The sequence below is a fragment of the Rousettus aegyptiacus genome, unplaced genomic scaffold (genome assembly GCF_014176215.1).
Source record: "Rousettus aegyptiacus isolate mRouAeg1 unplaced genomic scaffold, mRouAeg1.p scaffold_m13_p_12, whole genome shotgun sequence".
NCBI lineage: Eukaryota > Metazoa > Chordata > Mammalia > Chiroptera > Pteropodidae > Rousettus > Rousettus aegyptiacus.
The window spans coordinates 83,506,258-83,534,050 of NW_023416287.1; the positions used below are offsets into that span (position 1 = coordinate 83,506,258).

General features: G+C 44.8%; 1 protein-coding gene across 1 annotated transcript; it reads left to right on the forward strand.

Moving 5' to 3' along the window:
* The first annotated feature begins 592 nt into the window (after positions 1 to 592).
* On the forward strand, positions 593 to 11,571 carry LOC107506283 (gastrin releasing peptide). The gene is given in 4 exon segments (XM_016136955.2): positions 593 to 731; positions 5,858 to 6,036; positions 6,038 to 6,098; positions 11,237 to 11,571. Coding segments are annotated over 4 exon segments (411 nt in total). The 3' UTR covers positions 11,269 to 11,571.
* The last annotated feature ends 16,222 nt before the right edge of the window (positions 11,572 to 27,793 follow it).

Below are 27,793 nucleotides of genomic sequence, written 5' to 3' on the forward strand. Positions count from 1 at the left end.
CTCGGAGGCCACAGCTCCGAGAATCAGGAGTCCCTTGCAACACCGGTTGCCACCCCCTCCAGAGAAGCCGGACCTAAGAATGTCCATCCTTTGTGCTCACCCCGCCTCACCCCTCCGCCCCCGGGGTCAGGCCGCGCGGCGCCTCTTCCCTTTGCAGGACGGGCCCGCGGCTAGCGCGGAAGGCGCGCGCCCGGGTGAGGGTCGGGGCGCGATCTCTGAGCAGCTGAGCAGCGTGGGGGCGACGGCGTCGAGGGTGGGAAGCATTAATCCGACGTGGGGAAGGCGGGCGGGACCACGGGGAAAGGGAGAGGGACGCCGTACACTCAGCCTTTCCATCATTCGGCGGGGAGACGGATGGTTTTCGGCGACGGCTGTCGCGACGCCCCGGCTCGCTGTAGGGAGACGTCAGAGCGCTCGGGTCTGCGCCGGCGGAGCCCCCCGCCCCGCCCCCCCGCCTGGACTTCCGTATACAGTGGGGGCCCGCGGCGGCGGCGGCGCTCCTCCGAGGTCCGGCGCGCGCTGCCTCCACCGCGCGGAGAGCGCACTCTGCGCCCTGCCTCGCCGCGCGCTCCCAGGGCTTCCCGCCGGGACCATGCGCTGCCGCGAGCTGCCGCTCGTCCTGCTGGCGCTGGTCCTCTGCCAGGCGCCCCGGGGACCGGCCGCTCCGGTGCCGGCGGCGGGAGACACCGTCCTGGCCAAGATGTACCCGCGCGGCAACCACTGGGCGGTGGGTGAGTGTCCGGCGCGCGCCAGTCCTCGGCGGGACCAGCCCGCCTCAGGGCGCGGGCTCCCCGGCGCTCAGCGTGTCGGGGGGCCCGGCTTCGGGGGCTGGGTTTGCTCCCACCTTTCTACCCAGGCGTCATCCTCGTTCGCCCAGAACTCCACTCCACCCTTCCCCGTCCTGAGTCGCCGCGGGTCCCTCGCGGCTGCGGGCTGGCCCCTGGGCCCTTCCGCGCTCTCTTCCCTCTTCCCCGGCGCGCGCGAGCCGGCGCGCGTTTCCCCGAAACACCCAGCCCTGCGCGACGGAGACCACTTTCCCTGCGCACCTACCCGGCACCTCCTTTCATCCCGCACGGTTCTCTCCTTGAACAACTTTGGGGAGCTCGGTCCCCGAGCGCGACCCTGAGCTCTGGTCCGGTACGGTGGCGGCCTTGACTCTGACTGGCGTGAACCCAGGCTGCGCATTTGCCCCGGGCAAAGCCACAGGTTGGGGACCCGGGGCGTGCGTGCCGGCGCCGGGTTTCAAGTATGTCCAGCTAGCAGCGCCTGAATCTCGGCTCTGTTTGTGGCATTCCCGAATTTTCCCAGTCCTCTCCTGCCTTTGCGTTGATCGTGTTTTCTCTGCCTCTCTGCCAAGCCTCCCTCTCTGTCCCCGGAGCCCCGCTTTTCTCCATCTCTCTGGACCTGCGACCTCTCCCCTTCCCCCACCTCCTTTCCCTTTCTCTCTGCCAACAAGTCACGCTCTCCAGGAACGGGCCGGAGGTTCACTAGTCCCAGCCCTCGGACCCCCAAGCGGCGAGGGCAAGGCTGTGCACCCACAGCTGTCCCTCGACTGGGAGGCAGGTAGCGTCTGGAAGCCTGGGGCTCAGCCAGCGTCGCCTCAGAGCACAGCCTGTGGCGAATGCAAAGCATCCAGCTTCCTCAGAAACCTCCTCATAAAGCCAACTACAGCAACCCCAGCATTTCCTGGGAATCTGGTCAAGCCCTAAACAGATTTAAGGGTGGTGATGGTGGTGGTGTGTGTGTGTGTGTTTGTATCTATTTCCTTAGTCATCTGTTTAGGAGTAGGGGAGAATGTTGGAAAGAAACTTGCTAATTCAAATATCAACCCAAACCCAGATTCTCGTTGTGAAGCCTGAGGCTGGGACTGTCGGGTGCTCAGCCCTCTGGGTGGCCCGCGCCTGCCAGAGAATTTGCGCTCTCCTGGTTGCAACACAGTAGTTTTCATTACTCCAGAAAAGATCGTTTGCCAAGTCTTGCAGCCTCAGGGACGAAAGCATTTGTCATCTCTGAAATACACTCAGAACTCAGGAGTCTGGTATGGAGAGGAGACATTGGGATGGCAAAGGTGAAAAATGCACCCTCAAGAGAAGAGGACACTTAGCTGTTAAAGAAGCCATATCTAGAATTGATACTTAAAAGACCTTCTGGGAGCTTAGAGCTAGTGGCCATTGTCCGGTCCAGCCACCAGCTGGTGGACTGGGCGGCTGAAGTGAAACGTTCAGATTTTCAACCTCTTTTTTGCTCGTTCATGATTTTGTACTAAAAGGACTTATTATTAGGTAACTCTTGCAGGCCCAAAGGAGGACAAGAGAGTTTGCTGGGAAGCTAGAATCATGTTCTTTCTGGCCCTGATTACTGTAATTCCGGAGCACAGCTGTCCCCAGGTATTCAGGGTGTCTGGCATTTAATCACCTTTCAGGGTGGTGCTTGGGCATTCCTAACCTAAAATGTACCAGTGGCAACCTCACATTTTCTTATTTGCTCTCAAACACACTCTTTTTCCTTTTTGTCCGTAGCTGGCTATGCAGAGTTGAGGAAGGACAAAGGAAAGAGGGAGGAGAAGGAGAAAGTCACATTTGGGTCTAAAATGACATCGTAGTTGAGAAAAAGTTTGCTTTGGGTGGACATGCCCTCTGTGGGAATGTAAGCGTTCGCAAGCATGAATGACGTTGTTAGATTTTAAATTCGGCTTTCCACTAGCCTAGGTAAATGCCCTTCGCCCTCAGTCATTGCAGACAAGCAGTTTAGTTTTAATTTTATCAAACTAAAGCTACATGTTGCCATCCATGAGGAGACCGTCAGCACAAATCTGCAGGTGTGTTAAGTGAATTGTTTCTTCCAGTTGAGAGAAGCCATGGTGGCATGCTGTGACAAAGGGAAATGAGTTACCGAATTGAAAACATAATAAATTCTTATCTGGCTTGATGTTCTTGGAAATGTTTTATGTGTGTGATGAAAATATGGGCCAACCCTAACACCGGTGGTGGCTCTAACTTTGATGGGAAATGTGCCCTTGAATTCTGAAACACCGGTGTTCAGCTACAGAATGGCTTTACATTGTAGCACTGCCCCGACTGTGAAATATTGTTTCAGAATCCGTCTAGAAAAACTAGCTCTTAGCAGTACTCAACACTTTGTGTCTTAACGGGTATTTTCCTAACTCCAAGTTTTGAGTTCAAAAAAATTCAGTTATGTTTCAAAACTACTATTTTAGTGGTATTTTTTTAAATGGCTCAAAAGACCAAAGCTTTCCCTCCCCCCCCCCCCGCCCGGGCACAGTTTTATTATTTCAAGTGCTCGTCTTTTGTCTATGCTGATATCTCCATTATTATGATATGGACATAACAAAAGATGATGAAGGAAGAGGTGGCAGTGGCATGTCACCCTTGTTGCCATGGAGATGACTGCTTGACAGTCTCCAGCTCAAAAGTGAAACAGGACCAGGGAGTGTGCACTTTCCTTCATAACCAGCCTGCGGGTCCCTGGGGTGGAAGTCAGGAGACTACCCGCCCACCAGATATGCAAACATGAAAAATTCCAAAAAATGTCACAAAGGTCTATGCGTTAAATCAATCACAACATGGAAGGCTACTTTATCTTCCCATTTCCGAAAAGTCGACAAAATTATTCAGGCAATGATGACAAAAATGAAATTATTTGTTAAAACATCTCCCTTGCACCTTTGCTTCATTGGCAATAATGCCTTTCTCCTCTCCGGTATCCTAACGAGATGACAAACAATGACAGAAGGCAGGAGCGACCGAGGTCATACTGGGAGCACCAGGTTCTAATCCCGCTTTCTCATCATCGTGATTCAATTGCGTCCGTATAAATAAAGCCAAATGCCTCACCACATCCTGGGAAGCTATGCAACATAATCACTGTTTTGGCGACATGCAAGGCTAGTTAGTAGATATCTGGGTACCACGTGGTCCAAGCAGATAACTGAAGAGCCGATCATTCAGGATTCCAACCCTTCAGTTAGAACGGTGTCCTCAATAGGGTCTTAGAATTGTGTGGAGCGTCATAAGTGCCTTGACAAGTGTTCACACTGCAATGCAGTAACAGCTCATTTTAACGCTACTCGATGCTCACAGAATCAATTTTATGAGTCACATAATGAGTCATGGTACACTGATAGTGATCCCCGTTTTAAAAAGTTATCCTAGAAAGCCTTTTGTGGATCTTACTTTTATTTCCAGACCCCGGAATGATTTCTAACCGCTTTAGAGTCTTAGGAAGTTCGAAGGCTTCAAAGCAGTATAATATAGTAGAGTCTGGGCTGTGAGCTGATTTTAATCCTAGAATCTTTGCCTATGTGTGTGTTAACCTTGGCAAGTCTCATTTTCATCAAGCGTACTACAGGGTAGATCGAATTAAATAATCTGCATTTAAACATCCTGGACACTGTCCATCACTGTATACATGCCAGCATTGAAGTCACAGTGGGGGCTTCCCTTGGTGGGTAGAGCTGCTGGGAAGGGACCTCTTTCTGTTTTGAGTGACTGAGGTCTGTCCAGCATCATTCCCACACTTCTAATGCCAGTCAGCGCTGGAGCCATGAAGAGCTCTTTCCTTGTGAGCTTTAAATCCAAAGCACCCTCTACAGCCATGCCACCCTGAACAAGCCCTATCTCGTCTTCTCTCAGAAGCTACACAGGGTCTGGCCTGGTTAGTACTTGGATGGGAGACCACCCAGGAAGGCCAGGTGCTGTAGGTGTAAAAAAACAAGGGATTGTAAGCTGACGAGGGGTTTGTAATATGTGAGGTCAACCAAAAGTTGCCTCACCTAACAAACAAACAAATCCAAAGCACCATTAATATTACAAATTTGAAAATGCTGTAAAAGCCAATAACAGAGAGATGGGAAAAGGTGAATGAAGAAGGTAAATAAGATAATGTGAGCATGTTTAAGCAACGGGCTTAAGTGTAAAGAATGCAGACCTTGAGATCCCTACCTCCTCCTGACCCTACGGCTTTCTCCACTTGCCTACACGAATGTTCGTGTTTTCAGCAGTTTGGTTTCTGCACAGCAACTTTTATTTATTTGCACGGCAGTTGCACATCCCTAGAGCCGTCTATAGACTTTCCCTGACCGTTTTAGACATCCAAGAGAAAATTCCGCATTTATGTGGCTGGGAAGTGTTGCTGGTCAGAACTCGTTTTCAATTGTTTTATTATTATTATTACATCCTACCAAACTGCAATTTCTAGGTGATGCTTCCTACACTCAATCTCAGCTAAAATTTAAACTTTCTGAGAAAGTTTAAATGAAAAATTCCTTTGGAACAGTTGTATTACAGATAAGAGGTAAGCAACCCCTTCTTCTTTTTTTAATCACACAAAGAAAAGCATCAAGACTTTTCAGTAGCAGTTTAAAATTGGTTGGGGAGGATGGTTAAACTCCACCATTCAGTCGGGAATGGAATTCGGTGCACACAGAATTGGTGATAGAATTTTAGACATGGAGGTTTCCTTAGATTTCATCTATTCCAAGTTGTGCCCTTTATAGTTGAGAAATTGAAGACTGAGGATGCTAAATGACTTGGCAGAGGTCGCCTAGCTAGTTAGCACAGGGGCTGGACGCACCCAGGGCTTCTGAGTTGCAGGTCTGAATTCTGTCCAGCTCACTGCATGTTTTGAACACAGAGCAAAATCTGTCAGTCATTTAAGAACCAGCTCCTAATGATAAAATGCTGTCTGTTCTGCATGTAGGAGGAAGCAGCAGAAACATAATTGGGGTCCTTTTAAATTTCTCATTCATTCATTCCTCTGTGTTAAATCTGTGACATTCTGCTTTTGTTTCTGTGTGTGTGTGTGTGTGTGTGTGTGTGTGTGTGTGTTTTTTTTACAGGGCACTTAATGGGGAAAAAGAGCACAGGAGAGACCCCACATGTTTACGAGTCAGGGAGCCTGAAGCAGCAGCTGCGGGAGTACCTTCTGTGGCAAGAAGCTGTAAGGAATTTGCTGAGCCTCATAGAAGCGAAGGGGACCAGAAGCCATCAGTCACCTCCAAGGGGATCCCATGGAGATTCGCCAGTCTACTTGGGAGTCCAAGATTAGAAGCAACTTTGAAGATGTAGGTTCAAGACAAAGTATGTACAAGGAACCTACCGGGGGCCTAGGGGTGGGATGGGGTGCAGCGGGGGTGGGAGGTGTCTGGGGAGAGTTGGAAGGAGGAGAAGGCCCAGCAGGAAAGGATGAAGTTGTTTACAATATAAGCTTTCACAGCCAATACACGGTGAGGAAATTAGTCGACGGTTTCCATGTTCTTTTCTTTTCAACATCATAGATTATTTTTCTTCTTCGCACGTTAAAATGTTGTTCGTTCAAAACTCCAGTTTAGGGGTTTTATTAGCAATTGCGTTATTTGTTAGCAATTGTGCATTGATGGGACTTTTTGAATTCGCCAGGCTCAACCAGAATATTTTGATAGTAGAACCGTAAATTATTTGAGTTGATCCTTCTGGGTCTACAGATATATTTACTTTTGGCGAGCACTTGGGGAAGGGTCTCACAGATGTTTTTAGAAGAAGGCATTCTCAGTTTGTGACCTTTTATGCAAAATAGTGCTTTATTTTCATTCCAAGGTTACTTAGTTCAGGTTTCATCCTAATATTTCAAAACTAAGTGAACATATCCTAAGGCAACTGATTTGTCCTGTAGATGATTTTATGGCAGATAAGGAAAACTAATTAGACCAAACCAGCATTGTTTAGACACAAAGACAGTCAACGAGATAAAGGAACAAATAAAATGCATAGGAAGAAAATGATGCAACTGAAAATGAAGTGATTCTCCTTAACTTTTAGAAAGTTTTCATGACATTTATGATAAAAGGAAGAAGTGATTGCAATGCTAGAAATAACAATAATAATAACAGCTAATTTTATTGAGTATCTACTCGATTTCAAGTCCTAGGCGAAGCCGGCTACCTCCTTTTCTCAGTTAATGCTCATAGCAGCTTGAGGAGGAAGTTTCAGGAAGATTCTATTGTTCTCTCCATTTTGGAGTCTTAGTGAGGAAACTGAGATGATCACATAATTTTTCTCTGGCGAAACCAGGACGGGAGCCTGCACAGTCTGCCTCAGACAGTCAGCTGCCATGAGACACCGTCTGGGGAATGGTCCACATTGATCTTGAACATGAAGGAGGCAGGATGCAGTAGCAGCCTCGTCTCTCCCTGTTTCTGATAGTAAATAATACGGCTCTTCATGCGCAGAGCTCCAGCGGCTGGCTTCTTTACTGTTTCACGGTGGTTCACTCTTTGATCGATGGCCCCTGCGCAGAGGCTCAGGCTGGAGGGAGGCTTCGTGCTCCACAGCCCTTTGGCCCACTAAAGATTCTCTAGGCTAAATCCAAACGAAAAGTTCGTGTGTTGAATTAAGCACCTGGAGAGAATAAGGGCTCTAGATTCCCTTATTCAGAAAAAAATCTTTAAAATCTGGGAAAAAAAATCAACCAATAGAGAAATAAATACCAACTCTGTACAAAGTCCCGAGTGATTCTCTCGTTCACACTGTATGGTAGGTATCACTGGGGAATATGACCAGCACCCTTTCTTGTTAGTGAATCTTACAGCTCTGAGAATTCCAGAAATTTGGGAGTACCTTCTCAGCCCCTGGCTGGCCAGGCCTTTTCTCAGTCAAGGGCTTTGTGGGACTTCCTGCAGGTGGGTGTCCAATGGCAGGCAGCGCCTTCTCTTTGTCTATAGAGTAACACCAACCACCACCACAAACCCTCTAAAATCATTTTAAAAACACTGAATGGACTTACGCTTATAGCCCATTCACAAAATACACCCACCCACGCCCCCCCCAAAAAAAACATAATCACAGTATTAATCTCTAGTGCCTTGCTTTGAACTAAACAGCAATATCCACTTCGAGTTGCTTTCTACCCCTCCCAAATCTAGCTCCGCATAACTTAGGAATGTTTTGAAGAATTCGCTTTCTTCCCCAAAGATCAAATTTTCCCCACCACATTCAGAAGAGTATTCTGTAAGTTTGAAGGCAGTTATGAAAGAATAGCTCCAGAAAGGTATTTGAGTGGCAGTAGCATAGATAGACTGAGTGGGCCATCCCAGAGAGTGACCGCTCCAAGGTGACAATATTTATCGGTGTTCGATGTGACTCGAGAAGTCATCTTTCTGTAATCAGGTCTCGCTTTTCTATTATGTCTTTTTATGCCATGTTTTTCTTTTTACGAGTTTCATTTCATTCCATCGCATGTTGAATAATTAGCTATCACGCGCACGGTACCGTTCTTTTGAATACATTTCCTAATAATATGAAAAACAAATTCAATGGTTTCATATTTGCATAAACCAAAACAGCTTATCACTCTCTTTGCTTTGGAAAGTCTGCCTTGATGAAAATATGTTACGGAAATTGAAAAAATCTTACGATTGTCTTATTCACAAATAGGGCACACTGAGAGAATAGTTCTGTTAGAAATCCACATCTCTCTTGGTGTTAGAAAGAAGTTTGATAACTTAGCTAGGTGTTGTCAGAATAAGTAGCAGTTTTCAAAGCCTGAAGGATTTTCCTTTTCTTTTTTTAAACTTTTCAGTTAGCTGACATTCAATATTATTATATATTAGTTTCAGATATACAGCATCGTGATTAGACATTTATATAATTTATGAAGTGATCCTCAATCAGCTCAGTACCTATCTGGCACTATGCATAGTTATTATAATGTTACTGACTATATTCCAAACGCTGTACTTCAAATCCCCATGACAATTTTCTAACCTCCAATCTGGACTTCTTAATACATTCATCCAGCCCCCAAATCCCCTTCCCATCTGGCAAACATCAGTTTGTTCTCTGTATCTACGTGTCTGTTTCTGTTTTGTTTGCTTACTTTGTTCTTTAGATTCCATGAGTAAGTGATACCAAATGGTATTTGTCTTTCTCCATCTGACTTATTTCACTTAGCATAATACCCTCCAGGTCCGTCCACATTGTCACAAATGGTAAGAGTTCATTCTTTTTTTATGGCTGAGTAATATTCTATTGTCTATATGTACCACATCTTCTTTATCCGGTTGTCTCTTGAAGGACACTTAGGTCACTTACGTATCTTGGCTATTGTAAATAGCACTGGGGTGCATGTGTCTTTTCGAATTAGTGTTTTGGATTTCTTTGGGCGAACACCCAGAAGTATTGCTGGATCATAAGGGAGTTCTATTTTTAATTTTTTGAGGAACCTCCATACTGGTTTCCATAGAGGCTGCGCCAATTTGCAGTCCCACTGCCAATGCACGAGGCCTCCCTTTTCTCCACGTCCTCGCCTGAAGGACTTTTCTTAAAATTAAAAACTGTCCCCATATGCTCCCCTCTCCCACTTCAATGAGAAGGCAGCGAGTCCTGTCGCAACTGTCCCAGAGCTGTAGTTAGAAGCGCTGTGCGTCATTCTGTGTTTCGACGACAGACATATTGACTTAATTCAGAAAAGACCTATGTAAACAGGTACTGAATCTAGACTACGATATCACGCAGACAAGCTCCAGGACTTCATCAGCAATTATGGCCAATAATTTTCAAGGTCGACCTTACCATTTCTTTGAACTGTGCCCTTTTCACAAAAATTAATGGAACTTGGACTCTAGATTTCTAAACACGAAACAGTGTTCGGGTCTGCCCCAGGGCCTAACCCATAATCCTGAATGTGGCTGTGGTTGGCCTCGGTTTTAATAAAGGTTGAAGTCGGCCTTTGGGTTCCTTTTGTAATTTAGCCAGTTTGTTTTCCTTGCAGCCTTAGGGTTTTTCCTCTTATTTGGTGGACATGAGGAAAGGGCCCTGGGGAATGCATTGCCGAGGGTGTTAAGGAGAGGAAGGAAAAGTGAGTTTGCCTTCACTCTTAAAGAACTGTTCTCACCCACTGTGCCATCAAATCAGTACAGAGAATAGAAAGGTTTTACTTCCTAACGCATGAAATTCTCAAAAAAAAAAAAATGCAACATGCAATCAAGAATACCTGAAAATCCTCTGACCACCTGACGGATTGCATGAAGGAACAGAGGATGGTCAGGCCCCGCCTCAAACTCAGGACAGTCAGGCTCTGCCTCAAACACAGGACAGTCAGTTCCCACCTCAAACTCAGCTTCTCCTCAGCTCTGTCCTGCTTCCTGGTCCTCGATCTTCCTAGAACACAAAACTCTTCCTTTCCTTGTACCTTTACTTGCACTCCCTTGAGCCAAACTGCTTGGATTCAATATTTTGAGCCAATGGGGGTTCTCTATGGACCCTTTTCCACATCCACAACTGGCCCCTTTTATGACCCGCATATGCAGAGAAAAGCAAAGCTAATCAGCTTTTGTGGGAATTGAACTCCAAGCCCTGGCCTCATGAACCCTTGGTGCAAACAGTTGTGCCACAGAACAGGTAAAAACTGGCCTGCGAGGATCGGTCATTTCTTTATTACGAACGAATGGCTGGTCTGGATGTTGGGGAACCTGACTTACCAGAAAATGTAGGAAAGAGTACTCAACTCCAGTCTGGGTGAAGAATGTTTTCTCCTCTCAGCCTATAAAGGGTGCTGTATGGAACAAAGAAGTACTTTTAAATTACGGCTCCTCCTTCTTTCTTCAGCCTTAGTTAATTTGAACAGAAGCCACAATAAACAAACCACAATAAATTTAGAATTGGCACGAATCCAAATTAGCTTCTCTTTGCGAGTGGCCCACACTGCTACCATTTACAGCCGTGGGTTTACGATGTGTAATTGTGCAATTCATAAACTAGCTCTGATTTGTGTAACGAGGCATTGCCAAAACAAGCTAAGGAAGAATTAAGATTCCACATTCCCCAGTAGTTCTCTTACTCAGCTACTACTTCGGTGGCAAGTTCCTGGGGATAATACATTTCATTTCCAACATTAGTCAAAATATACCTGAGTCATATCAGGATGCAAATTAAGCTAATATAATGGCTCCAAAAAAAAGAAAAAAGAAAAACACAGAAAGTTCATTTCTCCCTGGGGACAGCTGTGGTTCTCAAGCGTTAACGTGCTGAGTCAGAATTACCTGCGGGACTTGTGAAAGCCCCCCACAGTTTCAAATTCAGTAAGTCTCGGTGACCTAGGACTTAACCTTTTTGACAAGCTCCCTGGGATGCTGATGGTTTGTTGGGAATGAATTTACTTCAAGTATTGGACTTCAGCATCGCTAGCTACATTTGCTTAACTCTTTCTAATATTTTTTAAATTGGTGACCTCTCTGCTCCAGGTTCTCAGCGTGAAGGAAGGCACCCCAGCTGAACTGACAATGGCCTTCACAGCCTCTCAAAGAAGCAAAGCAAATCCCCGAAGAAGCTGTGTTCCGTGGGCATCAGCTCTGCAGGATCATCGACAAGATTTCCTTTGCGCAAAATAGCTAACTATTCTTGTATCTTTCAACCTTGACTAAATTGATGATTTTCAAGCAGCTTTGTCTCATTTGAACTTGTTTGCTGTGAATAATTGTCTATAAAGAGTCTTCCAATTAATGCTCTTTACATTTAGGCTATTTGTCAATTATATTCCAGTCCCCGACCTGCTGCAAGTCACAAATAAAAGCTTGAACATATTGTCCAATGAGTAGGTGATTCTCTTATTTCAAGTCCAAATGAGAGGACAGTGTGGCAGAGATTAACGAACAGCTTGATAATGAACTTGTGTGCTTATCGATGAAGGCAGGCTGAATTTTTAATTCTCTCCTCTGAAGGCCACTTACTGAATCCTTACATCCTTTCTAAAAGTTACTATTAGAAGCTCATTCTCTGTCATTACCATCAGATGGATTAAGTCAAAGGTAGAGGCTAGCCTTATTCATCGCTTAATATTTGCCAATGTTATTGATATTCAACTCATAACAGTTTGACAAGCTGAGAATAAACATTCTCACTTAATAGACGAGGAAAGAGAGGGTTAGAGAAGTCAAGTGACTTGCCCAAGGTCACACAGTAGATGCAACTAGGATTCAAACATCCGAAGTCACCAGATTTTTCTGAAGCATTTAACAATTTCTACATTACCTAATTTTAAACCTCCCTTTCAGTATATTTAAGTAGCACCATTTCTTCAAAACCTCATTTCTGGTCTTGGAGGAGAAGTAGTTCCCATAGTCGGATTTAGTCAGATTCATGGCAAAAGGAGATGAATTTAAGAGAGTACCTTCCATTTTCAGAGAACGTGACCTGGCGGTTCGTAACACTCACCAGTTCCATTTTTATCGTGACATTCACACATTAACAGATTTTAAAGCTTCTTGCCATATGCTTAGATTTCCTTCATGTAAGGAGATCACATTTGAAACAGTAAAGAGACTTATCTTGCTCCCGTTTTGATTGTCGAAGAACCACATGAGATGTGACATGTTCTTCCTAATTTCTTCCCAAACCGTGTCCATCCATAATTGATACAGAGCCAAACATCTATGTGAAATGTATTTCAGTGTTTGAATACCTTCCACTTCTTGAGACCCTCTTGGGATTCTTTCTCAAGAACTCAATCCTGAGCTGTGTCAATTACAGTCAGCCACACAGGTAATGACGAAAGGGTAAGCCCTATCAGAAGGATTTGCCTGGCGATAGGACGCTCATGATGGTGGCATTTCCATCAGGGAGAGCAAGACAATGCTTCTAGAATAGCCCCACCTAGACTGTCACTTGCCTAGCTGACTCAAGAGAGTAGATACGAGCCTGTATTTTAGCTGCGATCACTTTTTCTCCATGAGTTCTGACTGGGAGACCAGAGCAGCTCACTCAAACCTCCTGACTCTTGCAGGGCTCCTTGGTATCAAGGCCAGGTCAGAATGAGAATTCTTTATTTAAGAGCATTCGTGAACCCTTGTTTGCAGGTGGAGTCTCGTCACATATCTGTGTATGCATATTGGGTCAGGTCATTTTTAGATGCAAATAACAGGATCCACCTTGGGTGAAGCAAGAAAGGAAGACCTTCAGAGAGAATAGTAGGCAGGGGAGACCAGAGAAATGGTCTCAAGGCTGAACTTGCAGGTTCGATGCTCAAAGCCAGGCCTCTGATGGGGTTGATAAGAAGGCAGCTGCATACATTGCTATCCCTAGAGCTTTTTCCACAACTGCCTGAGTCGGCGTTGTCTTCCAGGGCCTCCCACTACCTGTGCCCACAGCATTAAGTCCTTGTGAAAGCTCGTCTGCCCTTGGCTTACTTCCGAATCAGTCTTGAATGTCTGTATCTGATTGGTGGAATCTAGACCACATGTCTGTATCTAGCAGTGAGGAAAGCTGGGAAATGTAATTTCTAAGACTCTACTTCAGAAATATGGGACAAAAATTAGGGGAACCTATCAAAAAGAAGAAGGGTGTTTTAAAGACATGGTCAGCCACAAATAACAAATGTCCCCCTGCCACCTCTTGCCCCCAAAAGAATTTCCTTGTTTACTTCTGCCCATTCCTATTCCAGAGACCAGTTAACATCCAGCTTGGGATTCTGGGAAAGCAAGAGCCTGGTGTCTGTCTGTTCTTACAGCACACGAGCCCCAGGGTGTACATGCAGCACAAAGAGAAGATAGCTTTTAAAAGGTGACGATATTTAGAAATCCTTGCAGCAGAGCAGGAAAATCAGGAGGAAGAATCCAAAAGGGAAAAAAGCAATAATTGCTCTGAATTTGTTATTTTAAAAGCACAGTCTTTTTTATTTTTATAAGTGCTGCAGGGAGGATTGATCTGGGTGGTTTAGCCATCTTTGCTTATGATCAGAGGTTCGCTAACACACCAGGCAGGCATTTCAAGCGCTGTAGTACCATTTCCAGACCCATAATTCCCACCTTTTTGTTCCAGCTGGAGATATCTGATGATCACAGAACATTTTTTTTACCCAGCTCCAATGTGTGGGGAGTAATAGAAGTAAAACGTGAGATTTACATTATTAGTGTTCTCAGTCACGGGCTGCTTTAATTGGACTCTGTGAAATAGCATTTCAAGGGGATCCCACCACGATGATCTATTGCCGTTCCCAGAGCAGAAGGCCACGGTCATTGCCTGCACTGAAAATGCTCTTTCAGTTAGTCGCCTCCTTAATTAGACTCACAGAAACATCTCTTTACTTCCCCACTCATTTTTCTTCCACTCTACTTGGCCTATGTCACGTGGAGTCTGATCGGCAAAAGAGATAGATCTAACCACAGGTGGATCGAGGGAGCTTCCGGCAGGAGACCGGAGTGTTTTCATCCTTCCACGTGGACACAGTAACCGCGCCCTGCCCTGGCTTCTCCACCAGGTGGCTCTCCCGCAGCTCTGTCTCCAGACACCCTCGGGGGTGGCCTCTCCTCTCAGGGTCAGGCTGCTCTCTTGCTCCTTGCAGGAGCAGAAGCCACTCTTTCACACGTCCACAGTGGCTGTCTTACTAGAGCACCCAACACAAGGTCCCTGATATTTGAATTTGCTGTTTTGTTCTTGTCATCTTTCAATTACTCTAGTGAATGTTCCACTTTTGTTGTACTTGGTGAAGTCAAACAAGGGATAAAAATTAACATCATGAATGGGGATTGAGTGGATACAGACAAGGAAATTGAGGTCACCTGGGTTCACATAAGGCCATCCATCTATCAAGGTGCAAAATGTAGGAGAGCCTGAAAGAGCCCATCTCTTTCCTACTAGCCTCCATCCTTGCTCTCTCCTTGAAAAGACCAGAGTTCTCCATGGAGTCACATAGATTAATTTGCTGCCAGGATTTGTAAATCAGCTGGAAGGAGCAGGTCCTAGTCCTGTTTCTATTTTGTTGTCAAACTGTTAAAACAGAGCCTGTATCCACATAGGAAATGTTTGTACGGCCAGGTGAGCAAGAGCAGGTCATTCTTTCTTGGTTCTTGTCTTCTTTATCTTAAAGGCTTTGCTCTCCTTGGTCAATGAGCTGGATTTTTGTTCTCTAAGTGCATGCGTTGTATAAGTGTTGATTCATCTCTTTTCTGGTTTCTTAGTTTCTTCATTTCTAAAATGAGAACAATGATATTTGTTGCTTCTTCGATGTAATCCAGCTAAAAATCATTATTTTTCTGGCTCTTTTCTTTCTTCCCAGAGAGTGTTGTCTAGATTTTTTAGTTCATCTTGTAAGAGATATTTAAATATTAAAATTATACTTTGAGCATGATTATTATACCATTCATATTTTGAAAAATTCTTTTCTGCCTCCTAACTTACTTAGTTCTAAGAGTTTCTTAACATATATTTTTAAATATAAAAATCTATTCTATTATTTAGTTTATTACTTCCAAATATGGGATTTTCCCTATTGGGTTATACCAACGATAGACAATGCAGACCTTTCCCTTTGGGAAAATGGGGTACTTGTGGGTTGTATCTATATTGACTAGTGATTGGACTCAGATACATGTAATAAACAAAACAAAATGTTCATACCTTGAAGAAGATAGATATTTAATTTTCCCTCACATCGTAAGAAGTCTGGGGGCTAGCAGTCCAGTGCCAATGTGGTGATCAAAGGATTCAGAGCCAAGATCTTTATGATTTTCTTAAATTTCTCTCAGTAATCAGTCACAGGATGACTGCTGCAGGTCCAGCCAACACACTCCAATTTCATCCAGAAAAAAGAAAGGCAAACAAAAAAGGATGGGCCTATCCATATCATGAAAGCAAACTTTCTCAGAAATCCATAGCCTTTTGTCTTTTAGTTAGAACTGTGTTATACTGTGTCACATGACCAGCAAAAGAAGCTGAGGCATTTACAGCTAGGGACATTGCTAACCATTCCCCCTCCCATTATACTTTCTCCCCAGAACCATGTTTTTCTTAATAAGGAAAAGAAGAAGAAAGATGCTGGGTAGGCCGTATTTTTCACGTCAGCTATTACAAGATTGAATCTGGGAAAGAATCAAGCTGGGACTAGCTGGAAGACTCCTAGGCTACTAGTCTCCAATTCAACATGAATTTCTCTGCCCCGTGTCCCTTCTGAATGTTGAGTGACAGAAAACCATGATATACAGACAGTATGCTTTCTTCGTAGCCTCACCTACCCTTCGTATGGAAAACAAGAGACCACGTTTTGTTTCTTGGATGTCATCTTTCATTCCTAAAAGTAAACACAAGAAGTGATGATACCTTCGAAACACAGCCATGTGCTGCTTATCAATGACGGGGACACGTTCTGAGAAACGTGTCATTATGTGATGTCATCGTTCTGGGAACCCCGTAGAGGGCATTCACACAGACCTAGATGAAGTAGTCTACTACACACCTGGACTCTGTGGTACAGCCTACTGGTCCTCAGCCCAACAACACAAGGTTAAATCAAGCGCAAGAGAAAATGATGTGATCAAGAGACGAGGCAAACTCGAGATGTGTGAGGCTGCTGCAGGTATAACCTGGGATCCTGTCCTACAGCAAACTTTGTTTTGATAAGTAGAAGGAGCATACTCTAAAATCATGACAAAAAAAATAATATATTAAGTACATAAACCAGTAATGTAGTCATTTATTATCACGATCAAGTATTATGAACTATACCTAATTGTAATATTCGTTTATTAGATTGGCAGTGCAGTAGGTGTGTGCACACGAGCACCACCACAGCCCCGTGAGGGGTGTGCTAAGCTTTGACTCTGTGACAGCCAGGATGGCGCGAGGCGAGAGGAACTGTTCAGCGCCATCGTAACCTCATGGGACTGCTATCGTACATATGGTCCACAGTTGACCAAAACGTCATTTGGATAGAAAAGAGACTATTTGATAGACCTTTAGGAATGCACATTATATGAGTCAGGCTACCTTTGGCACTTCAGGGACTCAAATTATCTTCAAGTCTATGGGCTTTCTGTCTTCTCACCATTGGTTCCGATTTTTCCTTAAGCTGATTTCTCTCACGGTCACAAGATGGCTGCTGGAGTCCCTGGTATCACATCCAGACCAAACAGCATTCAGAGAAAGAGAGGTCATCTCTTTTTGGACTTCACCTTATAAATGGTGATGAGTCCTTTCCCAGAGGCTTCTAAACCTCTCACACTGCAATGACCAGGTAAGTCGCAAGCTTGCCCTAAACTGATGAAAGAATCAGATCACTGGGACCTCATCTGATTAGGATTTACCAGTGAGTCATGTGGGAAGGGGGACAGAGACCTGAGCAAAATCAGGGCCCCCCTCAGTAAGGAAGGAGTGTAGAATTGATTCGAGATAGACATCCAACAGCATTTGCAAGCATGGAAGTCATTTCTTGTGACCTCGAACAATCCCGGATCTATCACTACAGCAATTTCAAAAATTAGTCACTGCTATTAAGCGTAATAATGATGGGTTTTATTTAACTCTAAGATACTCGTATAAAGTCCTTTCGACAGTTTTAAGATTCTGAGTCCTCAAGAACAAGCCATTGTCCGTTTCTCTTGCTCCAAGCGCTGATGCTGTGATTGAAGTCGGCAGGCTGCCCCTCTGAGCCTCCCTCAGCCTTTCTCCTGTCTTCACCTTGCAAAACTAGTGGCTGTTACTCTAACGACATAATCACTCCTCTGACTCCACTGCTGAAATAAAGAGATGAAAAGGAAATAGAGAGTTTCCAATTGAGCTCTCCTCCGCCTGGCAATTTCTCAAGATGCCTCGGCTAGAGACAGCCTAAATGGACAGCCTAGGGGTTGGACTTGAAAAAAAAAAAAAAAAAAAGCTTAGACCAGACTGTAGTGCTTTCTTCCCACTTAATTTCTGGGATAGAGGGAGAAAAGAAAAGTGAATCACGTGGAAAACCGTTTATCCTGGGAGTCGGGAACCGGAATCAGATGCTGCCTGTAGAGGCATCCTTTGCCGTGGCGTTGTTTTGAAAAGTTAAATTAGTCACAGACGTTTAGAAATCAAGAGATCTCACATACAAATCCAGGTTGCAAGCATTTGCAAAATCGAAAAACCTGCTGCTACTGGGCTTGCTTTTCCTGTTGCTGACCAGTGCCTGGCGCTGTCCCTGTGTGGAGCTCAAAGGCTCCACGTGGCCACGGCCCCCACCCCACCCTCGGGTCCACCCCTGCCTGCTGTATTTGTTTACATTACCTGCCACCCAACTCTAAGCATTGAGTTAATGATGCCAGTTTAACGGTTGCATAGGGCAACTACTCCGCAGTTTGTTCAACAATGTTATTTAAATTCCTGCTCACGCTTGTGACTGCAGTGTTTTAGACGGGTGTTTGTCACATAATATTTGCTCTCCTGGCTAGTTTTGAAGATTCACTCCTTCCCCATCTGGTCACTGGAATGAGGAAGGAAGCCCGGTGAAGAAGAGGTGACATTGCTAGGCGACGCCCTTGACTCTGAAAAGCTCCTCGGTGAGCAGTTCTTAGAGAACAGAGCTGGAGCGGGTTCCAGTGCGGAAGGCTGCTGAAGCTCTCGCTGTCTCCGCAAACAAACCAAAGAGCGGATCCCCCGCAGCACCTTGCTGCGCCCCTGCGGGCTGCGCGATGGAACCCCAGTTCCATCTCTCTCTGCCCTGCTCCATCTAATTTTGTCGCACTTTACATGTTTGTGTGATGATCAAAGGCACGGTTCTCACAGATCCAACCAATGGTTACCTAGAGACTTTAATGTCACAAATAGAAATTTCCATGGCTCTCTGGATAATGACATTGAGAAATTGAACTTGCATGAAGACCTCCAGAGATTCTATATGATTTTGATAAGGGAAATGTGTGTATGTGTGTGCGTATGTATGTGTCTATGGGGGGGGGAGGGAGGGAGGGAGAGAGAGAGAGAGAGAGTAGTCATGTAAAGTGAGAATCTTTGTCATATTTTGAAGACACCAATAAATGTCTCTGTCCAATCTCTACCTTGGTGGGCTGGTGGTGGGCCCAGGGCCTCCCTGCATCCCTCCTAAGTATCATTTGCTTGCCAAGGGACTGGGCTTCAAGTTTGTTGTATTCCCTCTTCTCTGGATCATGTGGGCTGACTTTCTTCACTTGGGGTTGGCCAAAAGCAAACTATGCACTCCCAAGCACCTGCCACTTAAACAAGAAGCAAGTTTTTACACCTTAAACTGAAAGGTATGTGTTAAGGCATACTTGCAAGTTGGGTGACAATAAGATGCCCACTGTGCGCTCTGAGCCTGCCTCATTTCCGGCACTGCTGGGTAAGCTTGGGGTTTACAGAGTGTGACCAAAGAAAGGAGATTTGTGGTGGTGACATTGTTGCTGAGGTGACGTATGGATTTAATTTGTAGCAGGTCTCAAACAAGATTTAAAAAAAAAATTTTAGGGTGAATTTTTCTTTTTAACATTATAAATTCCCCTGTTGTGGTTTTTGCGGTGTGTTGTGTGTGTGTGTGTGTGTGTGTGTGTGTGTGTATTTATAGATTTGTTTCTTAAAAGTTTTACACTGTGGGATCTTTTTTGTGTTTTCCCTGTGTGCACATAGTTTTCAGAGATTTAGGAAAGTTAGTATTTTTGTTTTAGTGGTTACCTTTAAAAATTATACCTCTGTCTGGTATCTTTAGACATGTATTTTTATAGGCAATCTAGTCATTTTCTACTCTGAATAATGGTCATTTCCTCTTCTTCCTTCTCTTTGCCCTGTTATCCAATATTAGTCAATAAAGTTACCTTTTTTTAATAGTTAGCTTTGTATCATTAAGCATACTTATACTTTTTTTTTTTATTTAGCAGCTTTAAGTGGTATTATTTGACTTTGAGCTATTACATAGAAAATTTAGTTCTGATCTTTTTTCTTCGTTTCTCTCTTTTTGTTGTTGGTTGCATCATTTCCATATTGTTAGTACATATAACATTTACTTTCTGTTCTGTCGCACTGAGTCTCGGATTTGCTTCTTCACCGTTCTGTAGATAACAGGTATTAAATGCTCATCCACAATTCTTTCACTGTGGTGTCCTTCGTTATCTCTTGGTTGGCTGAAATCTATCCTGAATAGTTACCTTAAGAAGGGCTTTCAAGGATTAATATTCCCTGAATTCCTGCTTGTCCAAAACTACTTGTCTGTAGCCCTTGCTCTTGAAGGAAAGTCCACCTGGAGTCAAAATCTCTTCTTGAGTATGCTAAAGATGTTCAGTCATCCCACACACAGCTTCCATGCCAATCTCGGCAATTTTAGGCAGTACTGATACATTTTTTCTGTTCAGCTTCAAGTCATAACTATCTTCTAGTATTACTGACTTTGCCGTTTGAGGGGTTTGCTTCTTTTGCATAATATCTAGGAATAGTCAAGAGGAAACGAGAAGATACAGTCTCGTAAAACTGTTTATACTTGAACAATTGATGGGACTCTTTAATAAAGAGGATAGAAAGATGTGCCTTTGACTCTTCCTGCAACATGGGAGCAGATACCACTTTAGCATGAGCAGAAGTCAAACCTAGAAATTCCAAATAAATTATTTTGCTTACTATTTCAGAACAACCCTTAAGATAAATATTATGCAAATTATACAGATTGGTAAATTGAGTTACATAATTTAAAAACAAGATCAGGGGCACCTGGCTTATAAATAAATATTTTAAAAAAAAACAGGAAAGAAAGCCTCACCAGCATCTCAGTCTCTTGTGTGCTAACTGGAGGGCGGCTATACAGGTCACCGAGCCCCAAAGTATCTTCCTTCCCATCAGATTTCTCACTCACCTAAATTCTACTATTCGAAAGTTATTCTTTAGGATGGTCATTATAGCCTCAGATTTACTTTCAAGATGTAAATATTTCTAGATAGGTTGTGTATTAAAATGCTTAAGTCATTAATACCTTAGTATCAATATCAAGTATTGAAGTTAGAGATTAACCTGAGTGGGAATCCCACAGCATACACTAAGGCCTAAACGTATCACTTGCTTGCTGTATTTTGAAGGATACTAGGAAGGAATACCATGTATTAACTATTTTTATTGCCCAGGCAACTAAAATTCTACCCTTAGTATAATTTTTAAAATTAATTATGAATTAAGAATTGCCCATTTTAAGGCTCATTTTATTAAAATGCAAATATTTCTTCATGAAAGGTTTAAGAGGTTACATCAGTCACAGTTTGATTGATGTACAGAATTTAGAACCCAACCCTTCCTAATCTGAAGCATGGAGGGGCCTGAAAACGAAAAAGCAGAAGCTTCCTTGGCCTCCTGGTTTCTCTTAAGGTGGCTTTAATGATGTAAGAATCCCTGTGGTTGGGTTGACTTGACCTGGGCTGAATCGGAGTGGAAAAGGAGGGGCTTTCCACCCAAAAGGCAGTGTAAAGCCCCTGAACTTGGGAGGAGTCAGAAAAGAGGGCATTACTAGGCAGAGGAAAGGCCCTTCTCATTCACCTGGGGCGATTCTGGGAAGCAGGGTTCTTCTATTAGGAAACCCCCAGTGCACAACCGGCTGGTGAAGTTCCCAAGTCAGCCATCAGGTGGCACTCTCAGACAAGTTACTGCATCAGTTTATTGGCCAGATCAGAATTTTGCAGCTGAATGGTACTCTGGTCCAGCCTCCTAATTTTACAGGCGAAGAACTTCAGCCAGAGTGAGGCTACCTTGCCTGAAGCCACATATCAAGTCGGTGGCAGAGCTGAGGTTTCTGTGATCTTCTGACAAGGAATCCGATTCTCTATGATAGCAACCTGAAAGGAGTGTTCCTTACCCACAATGAAACAGAATATAGAAAAGACAGAAGGAGCTGCTGTCTCCAACTGAATACAGTCTTGCAGGCTAAACTGCGCTTTGAGCAGTTCTGGTCAACTACCAGGTAGTCACATATACTGAGGGTTTGATTGCTCAAAAAAACCCAAAACAACAAAAAATGAATAGCGGTAGATGGGGGCAGGAATTAAAGGATTCACGAACTGATCTGGGAAAAGTAAGAAAACAGCGAGTAGGTAAAACCATGAGAAAATCTGGGAGTTGATGCGCTTTGAATTAGGGAAAGAAAGCTTCAAAGAGAAGAGAAAAAGCCACCTAGGCAGAGGATGTTTATTATACACCCAGGCGAAACCACAGTAACAAGCCCACCATCGCAGCAGGCCTGGCCAGCGCCCCTCAGCCCGAGGCCTCTCTCTTCACACACTTGCTGCACAGGAACGCCCCTCCCCCATTTCCACCTCACTGAACTATCCGCGGCACAAAAGGTTCTCCAGCCAGGTTTGGACATCACAATGTACATTTAAGCAATTGGTTCTTTTTCCCAGGAGAGCTGGCATTTTAGGCTGGTTTCTCGTTTTGGATTAAAAGGTGTTGTCCACCTTGAGCAAGGATACACAGGAGGTAATGGGGAGATCAAGACGCTGTCAAGGTCATCTGTTTAGAGCAGAGGGTCTCTATTACTGAGAAGGTCAATGGGAAGGGAAATGGGTGAGCAAGTCATGCAGGTAAGCCCTGAAGGCAGAAAGGGGAGCTGGGATTTGAACCAGCAGAAAAATGGCGTGGATGTATTTATCACTGTGCCTCGGACAGTAGGTGCAGACTATACGTTGGCCGAATTGATACATCTTTATTGACTCAGAAAAGGATCACCTGGCCAGAGAGCAGCAACATGACGGAAATGGGACATAGGACAATTATTCCAACGCGAGTACCTGAAATGGGTGAAAGCTGCAAGAGCTTGTGGGAAGGCTATTTTTAACGGCTTTATTGAGATATGATTCACATGCTATACATTTCACCCGTTTAAAGTGCACCATTCAATAGCTTTTAATGTAGTCAAAGATACGTGCAGCCATCCATCCATCATCACAGCCGATCTTGGAACAACTTCATCACCTCAAGAAGAAATCCTATATGATCCCAGCCCCCTGTCCCTCAGCACTAAGCAAACATAAATCTATTTTTGCCTTTATGGATTTTCCTATTCTGGACTTTCGTATGAACTTTCGTTTATAGGGTATGTGGTCTTATTTCACTTAACGTAGTGTTTTCAAGGTCCACTCATGCTGTAGCAGGTATTAGTACTTCGCCACTTTCCATGGCTGAATAATATTCTATCATATGTCAAAACCATATTTTATTAATTCATTTATTGATGGACATTTGGATTCTTTCCGCTTTTCGGCTGTTATGAAGAAAGCTGTTACATTCTCGTTCAAGTTTCTGTGTGGACATGTTTTCATGTTTTTTGGCCAGAATTAATAGGTCATATAATAACTACATATTTGATCATTTGATGAACTGCCAGATTTTTTTCTCCAAAGTAGAGGCATCATTTTATATTTCTAGCAGGAGTGTGTGAGGGTTCTGATTTCTCCACATTCTCACCAACGCTTCTTGCTACTGACTCTTTTGATTCTAGGCATTCTAATGTGTGTGAAGCAATATCTCATTGTGGTTTTGTTTCTCATTTTTCTGACGACTAATTATATCGAGTGTTTTGTTGTGTGATTTTTCTTTATTGTTTTTCTATTATCTATTTTATTAATTTCCACTCTAATGTTTAGTATTTCCTTCCTTCAGCTCACTTCAAGTTCAGTTTGATCTTCATTTTCTGGTGTCTTAAGGTAGAAGTTTAGGTTAGTGACTTGAGATCTTTCTTTTTTTTTGATATAGGCGTTTATAGCTAGAAAATTCCCTCTAAGCATGGCTTTAGCTGCATCTCATGAGTTTTAGTATATTGCATATTCGTTTTCATTCATGTTAAAGTATTCTCTGTGGGAGAAGATAGTCCAGATAGAAGGAAGAGGTTGGGTAGGAGCATAGAGGTAGGGTAAGTTTGGTGAAGAGTTGAATGTGGCCAGAGTAGAGGGTGTATACAGAGGGTTTGAGTGATGGAAAAAGGTAAGTTGGAGCCATATTGTGTAAAGAACTAAAAAGTTTATGCAGAATGGATTTCGGATAGCCAGTTACCACTTCTAGGACTACTGTGTTATTTCACTTTCTTCCCAGATGTGACATGAGTAGCTTTCTGTAGGTGCAGAAGACAGATGGAGGAACTTTAGCAGGAGGGACAGGAATAGGGTCATTGCAAACACAAAAATTGGCAAAGTCTGGGCAGTTCCTGCCCTGGCCTCCCAGTCTTGGAGAAGTGGCTGCTGGGGATTGGGCCACCGCCCACTGGAATTACTTTCCAGGTGGTAGGAAACACTGGCCACGCCTCCGAAATGCCTGCATCGCAGCCCCCTGTAGGAAGCAAGCATTATAGCTCATTGTGTCATCACTGGTTAATTTTTCGGAGTTTAAGTCACATTTTTGTCACCCATTCTTCCCTTTTGAAACTCTCTTTCCTTAACTCCACGCCACCACACTTCCTGGTTTTCCTTCTGTCACAGAACTCACAATCTCCTCATTCAACCTCAAACCTAGCCTCCTTGTCACCACATGAGACCAAGCCACCCTGGTCTTCTTCCTCAATTACTGCACTAGCCTTCTAACTATAATATAATATAATATAATATAATATAATATAATATAATATAATATAATATAATATAATATAATATAATATAATATATAAATTTCTAGAATGCTCTCTTACCTCTTTCCAAGCTCTTCTCCATACTGGAGACAGAATGCTTTATTTGGGATGGTCATGTCACCACCTGTAGCGGACATTAATTAGTTTTTTACTGTCTAGCACCTGAACACCCTTCCTAGTTTGAAGAATTCGCCTTCTATAAGTCTTGGCTGGATGCTGAACCTGCCTTCTGAAATTGTTTCTTAGCCACGTACAGACTCTGACTTCTCCAAGTTGTCCTTTGGCCTGTGCCAGACTAGCCTCGTTTCAGAGCCTCAGACGGGCCCTGCTCACTCCTCCCTTGCATATGTGGTGACCTTCCCTCACCCCTCAATTCTGACCTGGATAACTTGTGTTCCCTTCAGGGCTCATTCTGAGTATCACTTCCTCAGGGAAGTCTTCTGTGACTCGCTAGGACCGGTTTCCTTATTAAGAGCTTTTATAGAATGTGGTGCTTTCTCTGGGAATCACATACCCCTTTCTTAGTTAGTGCAATCAGTCACTGAATGCTTTCATTGGGTCAGATGCTTAATGTGCAGAGAAGAATCAGACAACTGTCTTTAAGGATGCTATAGTCTCGCTGGGGGCCGCAGACAACACTATGGGCTAAGTGCTGAAATAGCTCTTAAGTAGATATCAACACAGTGCTGAGGGTGGGAGGCGGGGACCGGGGGAGGTCAAGAAATTGCTGCAGGAAGGCAGACCAGCTAGCTGCACAGAGGGCAGTGTCACCTGGGCCAGGTCCTGAAGAAGTTTACTGTGAGGGGCAGGGTGGAAAGTCCTTCCAAGAAGAAGCAATATTCATACTCAAAGCCACAATATTAAAAGGCGCATGGCGGATCAGTGAACACAGAGCACTCTGGTGTCACTTGAACAGAGGGTGAGTAGAGGAAGAGGGGTGAGGGGCCATGCCAGAGACAAGCCTGTAAAGATGGGTCAGGGTCAGATTCAGAAGAGCCTCAGGTGTCACAGACATCAGGAGCTTGGCTTTCGCCCCAGAGACCATAAGGAATTGTTTTAAACAGTGGAATTGTTTGAGGCACCTAATTCTGGCTGTAGTGTGAAAGATAGATTGGAAGGATTAAGGGAATTGAGACCAATATGGAAGTTCTATCTTTACAGCTCCAGAGCTTAGCAAACGGAGAGGGGAGGGAGGGAGAAGGGACTCAGTAAATGGTTGTAAATGAATCACTCGATGAAGAAATAACCATAAAAGGGGGGCTGATGTAAGTGGCATATGAAAGGCACTGTGTGCCACGGGAGGTCACGCGGCATGGGTGAGGGATGAACTAGAGTACTGGCAGATGGATGGGATGGAGGACGTTAAAAGAGTCTAAACGAGGCTCAGTGGGGCTCAGTAATTAACTACCTATAGAGGGTTGAAGGAAAGGAACAAGTGAATTAGGTTTAGGTTTGGTTGACAGTGACCAAAAAGTTAGACTTACAATGGAGAGCCCGGACAGCAGTCCAGAGCCAGTATGTTGCTCCAGTATCGGGGACTTGCCACATACGGTCCCTTCTACCCTGTTACTTAACATACTTGGTTTCATGACATGGCCCAGAGTGGGTGCTCCAGCACTACCGCCATACCTGCCTTGTGGTCACCAGATGCTGGTGTCTTTTAAGAGCTTACTTTCTAGAAGTGTTTCCCCCTTATGTGACATTGGTCATTACTTAATCATATCTAACGGAAAGGAAGGCTGGGAGGTGTCTTCACTCTGGGCAGCCAAGTGATCAGCTAAAATTTGGAAGCTATTGGCTGAATAAGGTACGAAGGTACCAAGAATAAGGTACAAAGGAAATTGGACAATAACTTGCCTCAAGGGGTCAAGAATGATTCTCATCATATCCATTGGGTGAATATGAATGCAGAAAGAGGGAGGAGAGTTTTAAGGAGGTTTTCAGGGAGCCGTAGAGTAAAGACTAATACGTTTTGTTTTGAATGCATGTAGTTTTGGTGGATATGGGGCCAGGTGGAGAAAACCAGTAGGCATTTGAAAACATATGCACAGCTGTGTCCTCATTTCCTCTACTTAGGTCCCGCTCCTTGAGGGTGGAGACTTGTGTTTACCCATCAGGACACGTCCACCAGGCCTTGGGAATCTCCAGAATGGATAAAGATCACAAGGAAATTAAGAAGGTGGAAAAAGCTAAGGGCTGTATGTATGTATGTATGTATGTATGTATGTATTTTATTTTTTAAGTACAAATGGAAAGACTGTAGAACCCAACCACTATGAGGACTGGAAAGAGCCTTTATCAGACAACTTTTGACAGGCAGGCAGCCTTGTACACAAGTCACTCAGAATCTACTAGTATAAACACACGGCAGATACCTAGTACAGTGCAGAGGAGAGGAGCCGAGGAGAGCAGCCGCCAAGACGAGGTATTAGATTTCAGGCGTTAATGGTGGGGTGATGAGGGACGAGGGAAGACCTTGGAGATCTAGCTCTTACAGAGGGTCCCATTTAAGGTCCCAGGACCAGGCAATACCACGGCCACGACTGGACCACTGATCTTCTGATTTCCAGGCTGATGGGTGACCTGCCCAAGATGAGACGTGGTGGGGCTGGAACCCAGCACTGCCGGCGTCCTCCAGGGCTGTGAGATCTGGCCCAGGATCTAGATGATTTAATCCAGTTTTAGGAAAGGGCTCTTATAGTGAGCAATTAAAGCACAGTTAAGGAATTAATCACTAATGAGTCATTAACTCTGCCCACTAATGTAGTTAACGAGCTGAGGCCAGATGATTAGAGCCAGTTCCCAATTAAGGGGAGGACATTGGCACAAAGCGCACCGACGGCCTCCCCTTTCCCAGGCGGGTTAGGACGCGGGCCGATGATGCGGGGTTCGCGCTTCCTGAGCGGAGAGGAGATGCCAACTTCTCATTCATCTTGTCATCCCTGAAAGTCTTTCCTGGCGGCCTCCTGGGGCTGGGACGGGGACCGGAGGTGTCGGGGGGGGGGGGTGCGGAGGGGGGCGGGAGGCGGCGGGTGGCAAAGAACCCACCAAATGCCGCAGCCTCAGGAGCGGCCGAGCCCGCGCCGTGATGGCCCCGCTTCTCGGGCTCTGCAAAGACTCTCAACTAACCGACGAATCGGGCGGAGATCCGGCAGGACCGCGCGTCCCTCCCTCCCCTCGTGGGATTCCAGCTGGGGCTGCGGTGAGGGACGGTTAGAGATGGTCTTCCCTGGTTCGATAAGTCCCATCTCCCCAAGTATTAACTAAATGTTTGAAATCAGCAAAAAGAGTGCGGCCGCCTCTTCCAGTTGCTGACTGTGGCAGAGCCGGTCCCTCCCTCGGGGCCCCTCGCAGTCCTCCCGCCTCGTCTCGCGCGCACCAGCCCGGGTCACCCTGCGGGGCAGTAGAGGTGGGAGCTCGTGGTGCAGGGGACAGAACCGGGTTCCGGGAGCGGGAACCCCACGAG